At 44.3% G+C, this 19717-nt stretch overlaps 1 protein-coding gene across 1 annotated transcript; it reads left to right on the top strand.

Annotated features, from left to right (window-relative positions):
• Window positions 1-1965: 1965 nt before the first annotated feature.
• Window positions 1966-19678, top strand: GAS8 (growth arrest specific 8). The gene is made up of 11 exons (XM_018566486.1): window positions 1966-2050; window positions 3336-3440; window positions 3741-3938; window positions 6717-6923; window positions 7031-7085; window positions 8851-9056; window positions 10982-11149; window positions 12983-13069; window positions 16329-16538; window positions 18572-18637; window positions 19453-19678. The coding sequence occupies exons 1-11, from the start codon at window positions 2048-2050 to the stop codon at window positions 19600-19602; spliced, it is 1455 nt and encodes a 484-aa protein (XP_018421988.1). The 5' UTR covers window positions 1966-2047; the 3' UTR covers window positions 19603-19678.
• The last annotated feature ends 39 nt before the right edge of the window (window positions 19679-19717 follow it).

Genomic DNA, 19717 nt, shown 5'->3' with positions numbered 1-19717 from the left:
ACCATCAAGCCATGCCCCTAAAAAAAAACATTAATATCTTGGCCCCTCCCCTAATCATCTATTAAAATCTAATGTTAGGATTTTGATATATTTTAAAATGAAATTGCTCAGCACAGTTAGACATAAAATACAGTTCTTCAATGCTCACCTTTTCTCCAGCACTCAGTGTCATGGTATAGCTCCACTCCTCCTCCAGCCTGAAAGATGCCCAGAGCCATCCAACCCACTTCATGTGAGCCCAAGCCATCATAGGCTCCCTCCATCGGTGGCATCCCATGGATTTTACAATGTTGCTGTACAGAATGTTGCTCAGGAATAAGGACTGTCCATGGCCACCTGGCAAGAAGAGGAAAGACCTGAGATGTCACATGACCAGTCAGAAAACATGAATTTAAGGTATGTAATCAAATGATTTAAAAACAAAAACATAAGTCTGGGGGAAGGTGCAAATGTTTTTAAATTTGGAGTTGAGCCCTACAATTCAACACACCGCTATCATTCCTACAATTAGCTGCAGCATGCTATCTGTGCCACTAGTAGCACTACCCCCTTGCTGAATCTCAGGCTTAATGACCATTGCTAGTAAGAGCTGCCCACTGTGGGCTCCAGAATTTTAGTCACCAGATGACGGTCGAGGTACTTTCAGCGACTGAATCATCATGTCCCGAGGAGCTCCTGTTTCAGGTAATTTTACCACTAATGAATGGTGGCCCCATTACCACTGACACCAGTGAATAGTGGCCCGTCCCCCAATGGCACCCATGTAACAGGGCCTTACCCTATTAATCTTCACTGACTGCCAATGTGACAGGGCTTGTTTGGCACACAACACCAATATAATAAGAAAGGTACTTATGCTAACCAACAAAGTAGAGAGGGAATAAATACTGACCTCCAATGGATCAGGGGAGTTTATAGTGACCACCAATGTAATGGCAGCATTTACCCTGATTACCAATGTAACAGATGCATGTACAATTACTGCCAATGTAATAACAGAATTTATGCTGACCTCCAATGTAAGGCAGCATTTATACTGACAACCAATATAAAGAGAGAATTTACATTGACCACCAATATAAAGAGAGAATTTACATTGATCACCAATGTAAAAGGGGAATCTACACTGACCACCAATGTAAAAGGGTAATCTACACTGACCATCAATGTAAAGAGGGAATTTACAATGACCACCAATGTAAAAGGGGAATTTACAATGACCACCAATGTAAAAGGGGAATCTACACTGACCACCAATGTAAAAGGGGAATTTACAATGACCACCAATGTAAAAGGGGATTGTGGTTTGGGGGCTTTATTGGGGGAGGGGGCTGATGGTGGCTGAATAGGAGTGGCCCTCACATTAGAGATGATGCTGGTGGTTGGATATGAGGGGCCCCTCACATCAGAGGCGATATTGATGGTTGTATATGAGGGGATCTCACATTGGAGGTGATGCCGTTGGATATATATGAGGGGATCTCACATGCTGGTGGCTAAACACGAGGGGCCCTCACAGTAGAGGTGATGCTGGTGGCTAAACACGAGGGGCCCTCACAGTAGAGGTGATGCTGGTGGCTAAACACGAGGGGCCCTCACAGTAAAGGTGATGCTGGTGGGTGAATATGAGGGGCCTCTACATTAGAGGTGATGCTGGTGGGTGAATATGAGTGGCCCCTACATTAGAGCTGATGCCGGGGGCTAACAACAAGGTGAAGGTGCCCTCATGCAGTAGTTAAAATGATAGCGAGATACGGCGACACCCCTGTAGCCAATGGGAATCAGCGGTACGGTATTAGCCCTCGCAGACCCCTCCCCTGTGAACGATGTTTTACCTATCAGCATTCACTGGCCCGCCCTGCTACCAATGCATGTCCCGCCTTATTGTAGACCCCGCCCCATAACCGGGTTACCATGGAGGCTAAGGACGCGCTGTCTCGGACATCTCTCTAGCCTCCGGAAATCCCGTGGCTTAGTCTCGCGATACTCGGTCACTGTTGCCAGGAGACTGTGTTACTTTGTATAGGTGAAAGAAGAAGCAGCCAACATGGTGAGTGTTCAGCGGGGTGGGGGCACCGAATTATAGTAACTGGGGGGCTGTGTGCAGGCTGCATGCTCTGCAATGCTCATGGCCCTGGGGGAAGCATTACATGTACTTGGATAGTATGGTGGGGCCCTTCGTAGAGCCAGCTGTGGGTCTGTGAAGTGGCTGGAAGGACTCAGGGTAACATATTCCTATGTGATACTGAATAACACTGGAGGTGCCAGCTTACCATAGACATGAGACCAGGAAAAGTGTGCCCGTCCATCAAAAAGGGGTGGAGTTCCAAAATCCTGGTGATACCAATAACTTACTTTAGTGGTGGATTATAGTAAGAGCAGAACAGGCAGCTTCCTGGGGCCCCAGACTCTGAAGGGGCCCATGGGGAACTTACAAACCTTCTGTACTCCACTGATGTTTATAGTAAGTCAATTAAAGACTCAGACACTGCATTCCAAATCCTCCAGAAATGCTTCCCAAATGCATGTTTACACTGATGTCTGCGTACATTGACCCTCTTGGGGGCCCCAGGAAAATGGATCTACCACCGTTCACACACACACACTGACACCCTCAGCATCCGCCGCCGTTCACACACTGACACCCTCAGCATCTGCCGCCGTTCACACACACTGATACCCTCAGCATCCGCCGCCGTTCACACACTGATACCCCCAGCATCTGCCGCCATTCACACACTGATACCCTCAGCATCTGACGCCGTTCACACACTGATACCCTCAGCATCTGCCACCGTTCACACACACACACTGATACCCTCAGAATCCGCCGTCGTTCACACACTGATACCCTCAGCATCTGCCGCCATTCACACACTGATACCCTCAGCATCTGCCACCGTTCGCACACACTGATACCCTCAGCATCTGCCACCGTTCGCACACACTGATACCCTCAGAATCTGCCACCGTTCACACACTGATACCCTCAGCATCCGCCGCTGTTCACACACACTGATACCCTCAGCATCGGCCGCGGTTCACACACACTGATGCCCTCAGCATCTGCTTACATGTTTACGATGTTTAGAGTTAAAGCTTCTTGGGGGAAAAAACTGATCTGCACGGTCCAAGGTTTCTGGAATATTTGTGCACCTTATAAATTGAGTGATATATATATACATAAACTTTGGCATTACTGCAGAGATCTAAAGCTGATGGCTTGCCCACCCCCTTAATGTTGGGGGGATAAGTGTTAGCGCAGGCTGCCAGTGTTAGGTAAATGTCATGCCATTTTGTAAGCACAATTGTATCTGACCTGCCTTGTTGTCCAGCCTCCAAAGAAGAAGAAGGGGGCGACGAAAAAGAAGTCAGCCAAGGGGAAGAAGAGCCCTGGACTGGTGGATGGACTGTCCACTGAAGAAATGAGCAAAGATCAGGTAGGTCCTTTGTACTAGGAACATGACTGAGGTCTGGTGAGGGACAACATGGCATTTGCCTCTGATGGGATTGTCTTTAAGGATAACATCAGCCATAATTTAGCCATATAGAGCAGGGGGTGTTGAATACTCTAGGTACACCACATTCTTTATTCTGTCCTTATTATATCCAGAACCTGCTGATCATGTGAGCTGTAGAAGGGTTTCCCGAGACCTGAAAATTATTTGAAGGGTTCCTCTGGAGTGGGAAGGTTGAGGGAGGCTGCTTTAAGGATATTAAATTGTATGATTGCTTTATAGCTGGAGGAGCACATAGTGCGCCTACGGGAGGAGGTGGACAGAGAACGTGAGGAGAGAAACTACTTCCAGCTGGAGAGAGACAAAATCCACACCTTCTGGGAGATCACACGCCGCCAAATGGAAGAGAAGAAATCAGAACTGCGTAACAAGGACCGTGAGATGGAGGAGGCGGAGGAGAGACATCAGGTGGAGATCAAGGTGAGAACATTACTTATTTTATTCATTTTTACCGCAGCAACATGTTCCTCAGAGCTTCTACAGAGAACACTGTAATTCTTGTCCCTCAGGTGCACATAATTATGATGCAATATCCCCCACCTCCATGGGAAAGAGCTGCGGAGAGTTGGCCTGCTTCATTCTGGGAGCTGAGGTGGTTAACGGGGCCCTCTTCCTCCTGTCCTGGTCCCCCAATCGGTGGAACTACTAGAGTTGCAGCTGCGACTGGGCTCTGGCGTTCCACCACTTGGGGGGGCCTGTTAACCGCCAAGGTGCCGACATTGCCCCCTAGGACTACAGCTACCTGCAGGCAGATGCTCCGCAGCTCATTCCATTGGGGGTAGTATACAATTGTAGTTTGTGTGGGGAGGAAATATCAGTGGGGGGTCATACACAGATAGTAGTCTATTATAGGTGGAGAGGTTGGGGAGTCCCTTACTTTCAGGAACGCTGTGTCATGAAGGACCTGTGGGCCCTCTTCTTCCTCTCTGGGCGCCTCCAACTGGCGGAAACGCCAGGGCCCGGTCGCAATCGACCGCTGCAACCCTGGTAGTTCGGCCAGTGTTCCCACTCACTCCCAGTCATATTAAAAGAGGGTGAGCATTGATAACAACTTGTTAATAAAAATAAATCCCTGCTGTAGTTATAAAGTATAAGCATTTAGCTTCTCAAACCCTCCCACGATGCTAGAATCCCAACCAACTTTGACAACTAAAGCTACAACACTTCCGGGTAGCGTCAGAGCTTGCTGCTAAGACTTTCCCCCACACACTTCTATTGGACCATCACTATGATGGGCAGCCTCACTGGCCAAAAGGACTGTACAGAAGGGTCAGAAGGCTTTTGATTATTAGGAACTGCTGAGATTTGTCTGTCAGAACCATCCAGAATTTGGCTGTCAGGGGTGCATTTGGAAGGCTGCTTCAAATGTGTCTACCGGTAGGTCACTGCTCTTTATACCTCTAACAAATTTTTCATCATTACTGATTCTCTTTCAAGGGACCCTGTTGGAAATAGCTATACTTGTAAAAAAGAGACTGACACACTGCCAGATCGTGGCTCCATTGAAATCCATTGGGAAAACAACACTTCCATGATTGTGAATCTCCTCAGTCCCTCACAGTGCTCATTGGTTTCTCCCGCTGACACCTACATCACTACTGTGTCCTCTCATGACGTGGAAGTCGGTGGAAGGAACCACTGAGCACCACAGAGAGCCCAGGAGTTCAATCAAGTGTGGGTTTCCCAGCTAGCTTCAGTGGAGGATTTCTCTTGAATGAAGCAACGTCCTGGCAACTTGGGCAATTTTCAGTCTCTTCTTTTGCAGGTATAGCTGTTTCAGATTCGTTTTTTATTTTTATAATAAAAGTTTCCTTTTAAATGTAAAATTCAGAAAGTCCATAGGACAGGAAAGTTGTGGTCCCATACAGAGGGCACAGGTATTGTAGTTTTCATATAGCTTTAGTAATGCTTCTTGCCCCCTCTTCTACGTCCCGGCATCTGCTGCCTGTAGCAAAGAACATTTTGTATCCAGATCTTTCACTGCTTACTTTGCTGATCTTGGTGCTAGCTTCTGAGACGCAGACAAGACACATTTACTTCTCCTTTTAAGTCAGCATTTTCCTGGAAACAGAAGGAACTCAGATGGAAAAACTTCCCTGGGGTAAAATCCAGAGCTGGCCGTATGAAGCCAGCATATCATTTATCATAATCGCATTCTCCCGGCAGGGATTGTGAACAAAGAGCAGAGCTGCACAAATTCTTAAAGGCCAACACCAACCAAAACTAATACTGCTGTGTTGTTGTTGTTTTTTTGGGAGGGGAGGGGGGGGGTGTCAGCTGCCATTTTCTCACTGCAGGATTCCCTGGTTAATTTTGTTTTTCTGCATTATAGAGGTCTATCAATGTGCATCACCACCATTTGTCTTAGTAATAGCTGCAGTTGATGGGCAGAACTGGGAATTTTTGGATATGTTACCGACATAGTCCCTAGGAGGTGAAAGCAGCAGGCGGGTATTTAAAGTTAGTCCTGGCCACTCAGAAACTAAAATATTTATTGTGTTAGGGCTTGCTGTGATTTTCTTTTAGTTTTAAATGATCTGTCCAGGCAGTGCCCTCATTTACCCTCGAAACCTCCTTCTTCTGTGTACATGTTCATGGTAGCATTACCAAATTGCATTGTTTTGAAAAAAATTTTAGGCAGCTTAGATCATATGGTCTCTGACTCCTGATACCAGGAGCATTGTGAGTGTTTCATAGGATTAGAGACAGTAGGCTGTTGTTTCCAGTAAAATAAACTGGTAGATTAGCAGCAAGATACTGTGAGGGGATAGGCAGGACAGAGAACTGCAACATTTTAACTTTCTAGCCAATCACAAAGTGGGAAGCTGAGGCAGGAGCTGATCTGTATCAAGCATTGGTAAACACAGTGGACATCTGCACTGGACACAATCATGTAAATCGTGGTGCGTCTCTGAGCCAACCTCTCCAGTATATGCTGAGTTTGGGTGATGCCTGAACAAAGATGGCCCTGGATGATGCTTGAACAAAAATGACAAGTCCTTCTGGGAAAAAAAGAAGAAGGCAGCATTGTCGGGGAGTACAGTGATCCCTGTGAGGGGTAATAAATACCTGGAAGTGTTAAATTGACACATTAATTACCATGTATGTAGTTAACATGAAAAATAAAACCGATGCTAGCTCCGCCTTAGGTAAATAGATATAAGACTGTTTTTCCCACTTGCCCGTTGTCTGCTTCAGGTCTATAAACAGAAAGTCAAGCATCTCTTGTATGAGCATCAGAACAACATTTCGGAGCTGAAAGCAGAGGGCAGCGTTTCTATGAAGCTGGCACAGCAGGATCATCACACTCAGGAGGGCCTACTCCGCAAAGATATGCGCGGACTGCAGGTGGACATTAAAGAGCAGGAGCTGGCCAATGAGATGGTGCTGAAGAATGTGAAAGTGGTAAGAGAAAAGGAATGGAGCTAAAACATTCCACTATAGGGAAGAAAATCCACCGTCACAGGCTCTTTCTGCTTTTACATTTCTAATAGTCTTATTCTATCTGACAGAAACAAGATGAAGAGATCACACGACTGAGAAGTGACTTTGAGAGACAAGTGAAAGGTCAGTGTTGTGTTGCACCATTATTCTTAGCAGCAGTAAATATAGATGCCACAAAGCACCCATAGAAGGAGGCAGGCTGAGCCGCCTTTGATGCTCCTTATTTTTTTCATTGAATCGAGTATAACCTTTAAAGTTAAACTCCAGGCAAACGGCTGGATACCCAGTTTGAATATGTATACTGGAGTTGGTTTACATGACAAAGGGTTTGCGTGTCTCTACATCCATTCATAATATTTACACAGCAGCTAAGTTGGTGACCTGACTTTCCCCCAATGCAGCTAGGTTACATCCCCGACCCTAGCATGCGATTGAACAGTAAAGGGCTGCAGCTTGCTGATGAGACATTCTTCTGCTTCTGCACCTGTCAAGAGATTCCTTGTCGCCAATACAGCTAGCTCACCTCCCCGACCCTAGCATGTGATTGAACAGTGAAGGGCAGCAGCTTGCTGATAAGACATTGCTCTGCTTGTGCACCTGTCAACAGGTTCCTTGTCTGCAATACAGCTAGGTCACCTCCCTAACCCAGGATGTGACTGGACAGGAAAGGGCTCCAGCTTGCTGATGAGACATTCTTCTGCTTGTGCACCTGTCAACAGGTTCCTTGTCGGCAATACAGCTAGGTCACCTCCCCAACCCTAGCATGTGATTGGACAGTGAGGGGTAGCAGCTTGCTGATAAGACATCCCTCTGCCTGTGCACCTATCAGCCTGATCTTGTCGGCAACACAGCTAGGTCACCTCCCCAAACTCAAATGTGATTGGACAGTGAAGGGCACCAGCATGCTGTTGAGACATCAGCATGTTCCTTGTCAGCAACACAGCTAAGTCACCTCCCTAAAGCCAGCGCATGATTGGACAGTTAAGGGTAGCAGCATGCCGATGAGACTTCTCTTTGCTTGTGCACTTGTCAGTGTGTTACTTGTGGGCAATACAATTAGGTCACCTCCCCAAACCCAGCATGTGATTGGATGGTGAAGGGCAGCTGCATGGTGATGAAACATCCCTCTGCTTGTGCACCTCTCAGCATGTTTCTTGATAGCACATGTCTACTGCAGCACACCTCACATCCCAGTTCTGCCCCTTCCCCGTCCAGGTTCTGTGGTACAGGGGGTGGCAGGAGGCTAATGCCAGGTCAATTTAAATACTTTCACTAGTTGCATTTAAATATACTGTGCACATTTAATGGTGTACAGGTCACAACTAGGTCACTTCCCCAAACCCAGCATGTGATTGGATGGTGAAGGGCAGCTGCATGGTGATGAAACATCCCTCTGCTTGTGCACCTCTCAGCATGTTTCTTGATAGCACATGTATACTGCAGCACACCTCACATCCCAGTTCTGCCCCCTTCCCTGTCCAAGTTCTGTGGTACAGGGGATGGCAGAAGGCTATTGCCAGGTCAATTTAAATACTTTGACTAGTTGCATTTAAAAATACTGTACATTCAGTGGTGCATGGCTGTATTATTTGGAGCTTATTTATACGTGCCTGGAGTTGTACTTGTAAACAAAATTGCACATTTCGCCTCTCTTTGCCACCATTCATTAACATTTTGTGTTGCTGACAAGGAACATGCTGATGTCTCATCATCATGCTGGTGCCCGTCACTGTCCAATCACATTCGTTCCCTTTGCAGAGAAGTGGCTGACCCCCTAATCCTTCTTGTGGCTGCCACAGAACACTGATGGGCCTCCAGAACAGGGGTGTATTGGGTGGAAAGCTGGAAATGGGCTTTAATGCCTTGGTCTCTGAAACTCCATTCACAGAAATTGAAAACAAATACGAAAGGAAGATGCGCATTCTGCGAGATGAACTGGATATGCGCAGGAAGACGGATATTCACGAGGTGGAGGAGAGGAAGAACGGACAGATCAACACACTGATGAAAAACCACGAGAAGGCCTTCAGCGACATCAAAAACTATTATAATGACATCACACTTAATAATCTGGCTCTGATCAACTCCCTTAAGGTAGAATGAGCAGGACGCATGGGTTCAATATATATTAACCCCTTCGTGACAGGAGACGTACAGTGTGCGTCCCGTCACAAAGTGGCTATATGACTGGCCACGTACACTGTACGTGCTGAGTTATATTAGCCTCTGTAATGCTGGTAACTGCTGATTCTCAGCAGTTCCAGTCATTAATTAATGCCTCACTATTGAGACATTCATTAATGAAATAGTTAAGCTTTTTTAAAAGCTTCTTTCATGAATGAAAGAATGAAGCCTTTACATTCAGATACGGGTTCGCTAAATAGCAAAATGTACAAAATGTATCAGTTTTGATCGTCTAGGAACGATCAAAAACCTTTAGTGAGATCTGATTCTGACATGCTGTCAGGATCAGTCTCTAAAGTTATTATTAGCTGTCCCTGAGCTTGGAGCAGCCTGATAATAACTAAAAATTTTAAAAAGTTAATTTATTAAGCAGTCATAGTGATTGCTTGATATAAACTGACAAAATAATTTTTTTTTTTTTTACACTTATTTTTTTTACAAAGTGTAAAAAAAAAAGTGTACAAAAAATTAGGAAAATAAAACTTTAAAAAAATTTTTTTTTTTTTTACACTTATTTTTTTTACAAAGTGTAAAAAAAAAAGTGTACAAAAAATTAGGAAAATAAAACTTTTATTTATAAATATATTTGTATACTATAATTATTATTAAAAAAATTCTAAAAATAATAATAATCAAAACTTGCTGCTGTGGAAGAATCACACAGCAAAAATGTAAAAAATGTGTCAGTCATTTAGGAACAGAAACTAAAAACTAGCTCAGTCATGAAGGGGTTAAAATAATAATATAGTAGAACAGCCAATACATTTAAAATAAAACCAGATAAACAGCTTTTAATAATCAAGTATTCAAAATGAAGGTAGTGTAATGGGGAATTTGCCTTCATTAGCAGCCTACATGCTGAACAGAAATAATAGATCCTAGTCAGAGGTCCCAAGATCTAGTATTTTCAGTAATCGCAGCCTCTGTTTCTCCAGTACAGGACTTCTTTAATAGAGCAGTCAAATTGTGATGTGTAGGTTAACAATATCTCCAGTACAGAGGCTACCATAATGGTTATGCTTGGCATCCTTCTAGTGATAGGTTAAACATTCAGTTGTGGAGTTCCTCTTTAGGCTATGAGCTGATGGTCTTGGTCTACACTACTTTCATATGCCCTATAGTTATAACATCATTTTGTCAAACCCAGTACCAGTAGTCATTAAATCTTGCATCAACATGAGCCTATAAGCTACTTAGTATGAGGTAATGACTAGTTTCACTGTGTAGCTCACAGATTCATAGGACTGAAGAGTGATTTTTACAAAACAATGACTCTGCCTATTGCACAGCAGCCTTTAACACTTTATAGTGTATGTTAGGGCTCGTTCACACATATAGATGTGACCTGCGTTGTACAGGATCAAGGCAGGTCACTGAAAGGTGGATCAAGGCAGGTCACTGAAAGGATACATATTTAACAGTTGTTTCCTATGTGTCCCATTCATACCACAGTGCAGTGTGCTGTGAAAAATGCAAACATGCTGAAATTTATCACAGTGCACTGCATGACACCACTGGTCACTGCTTATCAACACAGCACAGGGTGCGTTGTCACTTTAGGACAGGAAGTATGTTACTATAAGGTTCAGCAGGTAATAATAAAAGATACACAGCCTGAATAAAATAAAACAAATGCAGCCTCGTCATCTAAGGACAGGTAAGCTAATATTGAAAAACGTGTCCTTTAATTTCCTTTTACTGGTAAAAAGGAAAATTGAGATTACCAGTAACGACAGATAGGGCTTAAATCCATTGGGTGGAGATAGTTTGTATCTGAATTCCAGTGTTTTAGTTTGTTCTCCACCAGATACAGCCTATTGTGTTCCCACTCACAGGAGCAGATGGAGGACATGAAGAAGAAGGAGGACCGGCTGGAGAAGGAAATGGCTGACCTCCAGTTACAGAACCGCAGGCTGACTGAACCTCTACAGAAGGCTCGAGAGGAGGTGGCAGAACTCCAGAGACAACTGGCCAACTATGAAAAGGACAAGACTTCCCTGGCTGTAAGTGCAAGCTCTTTTATAGTGGAAAGTATATTTATATGGGTCTTATGGAGTCTATTAGAAAGCTAAAGGTGAACTCCCTATATATTGGAGGTGTTTCAGCTGCCAAATGACTTGTATTTCTTACCCATATGCCCCGGGGTTTACACTCCACTGCCAGAGCGGAGAGCCAGGTAAGACTCCTTACTGTCATACAGTAACCCTAAAACTAGCTCTCCCTTAGAGTGACTTTGTGAGCTTACCAACCAAAAATAAGCTGCTATCGAGTATGAAGCACATACACCTAGAAGTCTTCTTGCAGCAGCTTTCAGTGATTGCCTTCTGTTTGAATGCCTATTTAACATTTCATATTTTCATGACCATAATAAAAAGGAGGGAGGGAGGAAGGATTGATTTCCTTTAGGCTTATGAGGCTTGTTGCTGCCTCAGGTCATTCTTCATCAGCATTTTTGCATCCCTACCGGGATTGTTAGTCTTGTAGCTGATCATCAGTTTTGGTCAAACAGCTATATTACTGACAGTTCTAAGCAGAGCACTGCTGCCAATCAGCAGCAAGAGGGGCAAACCTTGTGGAAAGGGGAAATCCCCTTTTAATTGTACAGGGAAGAAATTGCTACTTTTTAAGGCACAAGGAACTTTTATCAGGTTAATTTATCTTTTTTTTTATGATTTATTCTTTTTGGCTTCTAGCTGACCTCTAATATTAATAATAATAATGATTCCAGCTAATTGGAAAAAGAGAGATGATATTATTGTATCCATGCAGACTGAACACAGACTGCAAATCACACTTGTAAAGGTAAAGTACAAATTTACACAGAGTTTTCAGAGCTACTATCTAGGCATTGCTAGAGAGATTGTATAGGAGAGAGGGAGTCTAAAAAGGGCTTAATGCACAGGCAGTGTTGGCTTGGATAGTATGAGGAATGGCATTGATCACTTTAATTTATGGTCCATTTTAGAACTAGGAGAGTGCACCTGTGCATTCTTCTAGATTTCAGACCATACCGTCAGTGATAGCCATTGGACTTCACCAGAGGTTTGCAAACTCCGGGCCTCCAGCTTTGCTGCAGCTACAAATTCATTTAGGCACTCAAGACTCTGGCAGTCACAGGCATGACTCTCAGAGGCAGACGCATGAAGGGATTTGCAGTTTTACCACAGCTGGAGGGCCGTAGATTTCCTACTCTGATCTACACTAACAGTCATTTCTCTATTCTCCATTGAGTGACACAACTCTGAAGAATTCGGAGACGTAGGGTTATGCTGCTGCCTCGTAACCCTATGTCTCAGAATTCTTCAGAACTGTGTCCCTCACAGGATTTTACGGTAAAAACAAAATCCTTTTATACCGTGATCATGTGACCACTATCACATCTGGATCTAAGCCTCAAACAGAGAAAGATATGGTGACAGTTGAAACCAGCAGACTGCAGCCATCAAAAAAAAGTGAAAACAAAACTTCAAATTTGTTGATTACAAATGTGTCTAAAATAACCAAGAATATGTTTAAAACCTTTTTTATCCATTTGCAACTGTATTAATGCAAAACCGTTTCATAATGCGGGTGTACAGAATAAAATCCAATGCCTTCTGTACATTTCACAACTCTATTCCCCCATCCGCTGTGTCATGTCATTATTCACGCTTGGATATACCATACGTACATATGTGAATCTGCCTGACAGCCGGAAGACTTATCATGACACGTCCAGCTCCTGTCACTCCCTAAACGGCTTTCTGTCACTGTGCGTCATGTCACAAAGCCCTGCACCGTGGAGGTGACAGCCTATAAATAAATGATTGTAATAATTGTTTATTTTCTCCTTGCAGAGTACAAAAGCACGTCTGAAATCCACAGAGAAGGAGCTAAATGATCTAAAATGGGAACACGAGGTGTTAGAACAAAGATTCCAGAAGGTGACCATTGAATGAGTGCAGCTCCACTGCATGGGATGATGTATTATAGAGTTTAGGTATTCGATGACAATGCTAAGTATGGCTCCACAGCTAAGAGTGATGTATTATAGGGTTCAGGCAATAGATGGCCATTCTAAGTGTATCCCTTCAGCTAAGTATGATGTATTATAGAGTTCAGGCATTATATGACAATTTCTAAGTGGGGTTTAACAGCTAAGGAAGATGTATTATAGACGTCTGGCATTAGATGGCCATGCTGAGCGTCACCCCACAACTAAGGATTATGTATTATAGAGTTCAGGCAATAGATGGCCATGCTAAGCGTCACCCCACAACTAAGGATTATGTAGTATAGAGTTTAGGCATTAGATGGCCATGCTGAGTCTCACCCCACAACTAATGATTAGGTATTATAGAGTTCAGGCAATAGATGGTCATGCTAAGCGTCACCCCACAACTAAGGATTATGTATTATAGAGTTCAGGCAATAGATGGTCATGCTAAGCGTCACCCCACAACTAAGGATTATGTAGTATAGAGTTTAGGCATTAGATGGCCATGCTGAGCGTCACCCCACAACTAAGGATTATGTAGTATAGAGTTTAGGCATTAGATGGCCATGCTGAGCGTCACCCCACAACTAAGGATTATGTAGTATAGAGTTTAGGCATTAGATGGCCATGCTGAGCGTCACCCCACAACTAAGGATTATGTAGTATAGAGTTTAGGCATTAGATGGCCATGCTGAGCGTCACCCCACAACTAAGGATTATGTAGTATAGAGTTTAGGCATTAGATGGCCATGCTGAGCGTCACCCCACAACTAAGGATTATGTAGTATAGAGTTTAGGCATTAGATGGCCATGCTGAGCGTCACCCCACAACTAAGGATTATGTAGTATAGAGTTTAGGCATTAGATGGCCATGCTGAGCGTCACCCCACAACTAAGGATTATGTAGTATAGAGTTTAGGCATTAGATGGCCATGCTGAGCGTCACCCCACAACTAAGGATTATGTAGTATAGAGTTTAGGCATTAGATGGCCATGCTGAGCGTCACCCCACAACTAAGGATTATGTAGTATAGAGTTTAGGCATTAGATGGCCATGCTGAGCGTCACCCCACAACTAAGGATTATGTAGTATAGAGTTTAGGCATTAGATGGCCATGCTGAGCGTCACCCCACAACTAAGGATTATGTATTATAGAGTTCAGGCAATAGATGGCCATGCTAAGTGTCAAGCCATTCATTCTCAAATCTCCACGGCTGGACTACAAAACACCTCTCCCTTTAAATTTATGAGGAAAGGGGGAGGTATTCTGTATTTGAAAGAAGAGATCTGGGCAGGGCTGACAACACTGTTTGAGATTTCAGTGACAGCAGTAGTAGAGCTGTCAGCTCACTATAGGAAGTCACTGGATATTTGGCAGGACTAACAGGTATTGTGCTTTTCTTGCATGGTCTTTAAATAGATAAAACCTGGGGAGATGTGCCTATATTGCTGAGATGTACTGAATAGTTTTGTAATATGCCAGACTTACACTTTAATGAACAAACATGCTAATTCAGGCAAGTTTTGTCTAAGCGATACCCTATGGCCAGTGTAGTTTGGTATCTGGCCACTAGGTGGTGCTGTCATATAATCTGAGAATTACATAGTTTGCAGTTCCAAACTTTATTTATACACCTATAGTCAGAATAACATTTAAATAAACTGAGTGGCCAGATTATTATGACCACCTGATGTTTGTAGGCAAATTAGCTATAATTTTGCGCTGAAGTTGCTAGAGGGCCAGACCATTATAAATAGAGAAGCAGGTTGTTTACTACGACAGTAGAAGGGATTTTTTCCTGAAGATACGGGGAAACAAGCCTTTGAGCGTGGGATGATTGTTGGCGCTCGGAGCCATGGAGCGAGTATCAGCAAAACAGCAGAATTCGTTAAATGTTCAAGAGCAGCTGTTGTTAAAGTGTTTAAAGACTGGACTGTCAGCCGGAAATCTGGGTCTGAACGTGCGAATTGTGGCCGTCAGTGACTAGTCAATGTTAGGGCAGAACGGAGAGTGGCAAGACTGGTACAAGACAACAGAAGGGCAACAGTGCAGTGTCAGATTCCTCGCATCACCTTTCAACCTCTCGTGCAGTCACGAGGCGGCCCAACAAAGTCATCTCGTAGCCCAACGAAGTACTGATGGGGTGGTCATAATAATCTGGCCACTCAGTGTATATTAGTGTATTGTATTTCTCCTCTCTGAACTTTCAGTGCAACATCAGAGACTGTAGAAATGTAATTAAAGCTGGCTACACACATTACAATGTGAATGTACAATCTTTACATTGACCAATAACTATGTAACGCTAAACCTTCCTGATTGGATGTAAATAGAATAGGTGGTGTAGGTAGCGCTTCATGCTTATGGGAAGGAGAATGTACAGAGATTGTATAATTAAATTGCAATTTGTGTGGCCAGTTAAAGGGTCAGTTCACTCATTATTGATGTTTCATTGTATAAGCATAGCCTGGGAGAGGAGTTTGCCATTCAACTTCTTATATGCTTAAGGACCAGGGATGAGGTTTCCATGCCATAGTTCCCAGCTCTTTGGAGTCTCATTTTTCCTGTTTCATTTGTTAGTACAATTAAAAAAAAAAACCTTCATAGAGAGTGAGCTTTCCTCAAAAACTTCACAGCAGATGTGCTGACCTGGGAACATAAGTAGTAAAATATTTCACCAGCACACCTTGGTCAAGTCGGTGCAGTAGGATTCTCCTGTATCCTGACCTGGTAACATAAGTAGTAAAATATATCACCAGCACACCGTGGTCAAGTCGGTGCAGTAGGATTCTCCTGTATCCTGACCTAGTAACATAAGTAGTCAAATATTTCACCAGCACACCTTGGTCAAGTCTTTAAAAAGTGATCATTTTATTGCTGCACACACATCTTGTCACATTGCAATGTTTCGGGGCCACTCAGGGTCCCTTCCTCAGGCATGGTCCCTTTCTGCGGTGCCATCCGCAGTCACTACAGCACCCACCACAAGGGATATACCAGAAAGGAGTGCGGTAGGATTCTCCTGTATCCTGACCTGAGAACATAAACGCACAGATTTTACCATCAGAATACTAGTGGAAACTAAGCCATCCGCTGATTCACTCCCCGGCATTTGTCAAAGTCTAAAAGTTCAGCTTGTGGTGGACTGACCCTTTAAGTTTTGTTGTTTTGTATATAACAGATTTTGGTGTGCTCCTAATATAGGTACAGGTGGAGCGTGATGAACTATACAACAAGTTTACAGTCGCCATTCAGGAGGTTCAGCAAAAGAGCGGCTTCAAGAATCTGCTGCTGGAACGGAAGTTACAGGCACTTGGTGACATCCTCGAGAAAAAAGAAGCACAGCTGAATGAAGTGCTCGCAGCCTCAAACCTAGACCCCACCGCCCTCAGCGCTGTCACTCGCAAACTAGAGGTAAGTTTTGTATTTACTAGGGGCCAGTGGTAATGGGCTTCTGTTTGTATCAGAACTGTTTCTCTTCCCATATGAGTCAACAGAGATGCAAAATCTATTGCTCATCAGCATGTCCCTATGATTGGAACCAATTTCATACAGGATTATATTCCTAAAATAATTATTTTAGGAATATAATATTTGCTTCTGTCTGGAGATTTTAATTTTCTATTCTAGGAGGTGTAGTGTGTTCTTCAGCCTGTAGCTCCACTTTTCCTTTCCTGTATTATATGAATAAAATAGTTTGTTAGATTGTACATTTTTCAATGAATTTTTATTTCCATGTGCCCAAGTGGTTTAGCATACGATGGTCATGTTATAAATGACCAGAAATCCTCTATACTGAGTGTTCCTGTTCATTCATAACATGAGGACAGAGTGTGTTTACTATAACCACAATGATGAATGAACAGGAGGGGATGTAGATCACTTCCCATTCATTCATAATTGAGGGTATAGTAACCATACTCCGTCCCCAATTATATATGTATCTCCTTCCTGACACGCTGTCACAGGAGGCTGAGCAAGCAGTGCGGGAGGAGAGCTCGGCCTCCTGTGACAGCGCTGGCTGTCTCCGCCCACACACTGCTCTCCCCTGATCTGTGACAGGAGGTTGAGCGGTGCGGGGAGGTGAGACGCCGGCCGCTCACAGCGCTATCCTCCCGCAGCGCTCAGCCGCCTGTGACAGTTTCTCTCCTCCCCGCTGGGACACAGAGCAGCGCCCAGCGGGGAGGAGAGAAAAAATGGATATACCGCTGTATCGGCCAGAAAATGGCACTTTTAGCTATGACTAAGGTTCAGTGTTCGGGCTGACACGCGTAAGCGTTTGTACGTGCTGTTTTATGCCAAGATGAAATACAGAGATTTTTTTAGATGGGTCCCATTTGGTGTGCTGGTAATCTTGTATTTGAAGGGTCACAGCATTAGAAGTGTATTACTGTGCCCCCACGGAAGAGGTTTCCCCTCACTTCCTGTTCTGGTGACAAGGGGTTGGGGGAACAGGAAATTATGAGAAGTCTTTCCAGTGGGAATAGAAACAGCAACAAAGCACTCTCTATCATTAGAGGCGTTGAAGGGTTAAAACTTATGTAAGTTTTATTTTTATTGTCTTTACCTTTCTGCCGTGGTAACTCTTGTTTACCTAACCTCCTGTCCTGGTGGTACCGTTGCAGAAAATAAGGGGAAATCTCCCCAATGCTGACACAACAGCTATAAAACCTGACACAGGCTCTAACCCAGGGGTAGGCAACTTTGGCACTCCAGCTGTGGTGAAATTACACATCCCATCGTTCCACTGCCTCTAGTAATCATGCCTGTGAGACTCATGGCTCATGTAACAGTTGGAGTACCAAGGTTGCCTACCCCCAGTCTAACCTTTCCCCAGGTTATCTAACATTAAAAAAGAAAATTGTTCAGCTGGAGCTGGGTCTTATGTTGAGTTTACACGGGTGGCAGCCTCCAGCGCCCTCTGGAGGTGGAGCAGCGGCTGCCCGCGTTAAGGAAGGCGGTAATGCCGCCTCCTTGAATGCTGTTTTTTTTTTCAATCCCAATGCAAACTTTCTGTTGCAATATTGCACCGCAACTATGCAATTCCAATTATTGTAATATGTTATATATTGTTTGCTGCAATGCAAAGCATCGTGTCCAAGTCAGTGTATACAACACTGTTTGGCCACAGTGCTGTGCTGACACTGCAACAGGCGACCCGGAGAGGGGTAAAACTAGACGGTTGATCTGCAGTTTGTCGCCCATGTGAACAAGGCTTTAAGCTACAGAGAATGCAGAGACAAGAATAGGTAGGGCTTAGGTGCAGGCGATAAGTTGGGGTGGAGGGTTAATGCCACTTTAAAGTTCTCCTGGCTGACTTTCCTTTGGTTCGTGAAAAGTTTGGGAACTCCCATTGTTTATGATTAATGTACAGCAGGAATCTTGTAAGTTTACCTTGCATCACTTTCCCCACATCAATAAACACGTCTTATTCTCTCTTTACCCAGGATGTATTAGACTCCAAGAACAACGCCATAAAGGACTTGCAGTATGAACTAGCCAGAGTGTGCAAGGTAAGAATGACTATGGGACATGTGGAGAAGACATCTGGTGTTGTCCCTTTTTTCTGTCCATGCAGGGCAAAGTAAGAGGGTTACTTTACTATGGGGCACCCCCACCCCACCAGTAAATACATCTCATCCCCCTTATGTTACCTGTGGATATCTATGGACTTGACTCAACACATAGGAAGGAAATCTATATGTAACTTATGTAGAAACTAAAAGATAAAGTGATATTTAGGGGGGAGTTGAAAATGATGGTAAAGACAATGTGAGACACATAGGAAGCCAGCATGGGATTCACCCAATCAGGGTTCACCTGTAAACAAAATGTCATTTTTGGGCAGACTTTTCCTTTAAGGGCTTGTTCACACCAAAAGTGTGTGCGTTCCAGAGCGGTAGCTGCTGGAACGCAGCGTGATCGCTAGGAAACTTCCCTGCGTTCTGGGGCATGGCATTGAATTCAATGGCATCACTTCCACCTCCCCAGTGCGATCAGACGTGTGGCAAAACTTTGCCGGCATTCCACTGCAAACACAAAAAATAGAGCAAGCCCTATTTTTTGCGTTTGCAGTGGAACGCTGGCAAAGTTTTAACACGCGTCCGATCGCACTGGGGGGGGGGGGGGGGGGGGGGGGGGGGCGTGGAAGCGGTGCCATTGAATTCAATTCCACGCCCCCGAACGCAGGGGAAATTTTCTTAGTGATCGCGGTGTGTTCCAGCAGCTACCGCTCTGGAACGCACATGCTTTCGTTGTGAACAAGCCCTGGAAGGCTTTTGTCCTACTGCATTTGCCCAGCTGATCACTGTCTGTTGGTCTCTTTCAGGCACACAATGACCTACTCCGAACATACGAGGCCAAGATGCGGGCATTTGGCATCCCTGTGGATGAGCTGGGATTCAAACCTCTGGAGAGCCTGGTTCCTGGGCAGACCTTTGGGCAAGGCCCAGCCGGACTGGTTGCCGCTAGCACCTAAAACAGCACTGTCACTTCTTCAGGAGGCTGGGAAGACCATTTAGGAGACTGACACTTTTAAGACCTTGCGCAATAAAGTATTGTACCCTGTTAGCCATCAGTCAGTGCAGAAGGGC

Source organism: Nanorana parkeri, unplaced genomic scaffold (assembly GCF_000935625.1).
Source record: "Nanorana parkeri isolate BGI_ZX_2015 unplaced genomic scaffold, ASM93562v1 scaffold952, whole genome shotgun sequence".
Classification (NCBI taxonomy): domain Eukaryota; kingdom Metazoa; phylum Chordata; class Amphibia; order Anura; family Dicroglossidae; genus Nanorana; species Nanorana parkeri.
Note: the sequence above shows the minus strand (reverse complement) of the source record. Positions and strands in the feature narration are given on the sequence as shown.

Excerpts from the sequence above, each read along its gene's own strand:
- GAS8 (XM_018566486.1), top strand. Across the intron at positions 9,057-10,981 it reads CTCTGATCAACTCCCTTAAG|GAGCAGATGGAGGACATGAA; the intron begins GTAGAATGAGCA and ends TCCCACTCACAG. Across the intron at positions 16,539-18,571 it reads CTGTCACTCGCAAACTAGAG|GATGTATTAGACTCCAAGAA; the intron begins GTAAGTTTTGTA and ends CTCTTTACCCAG.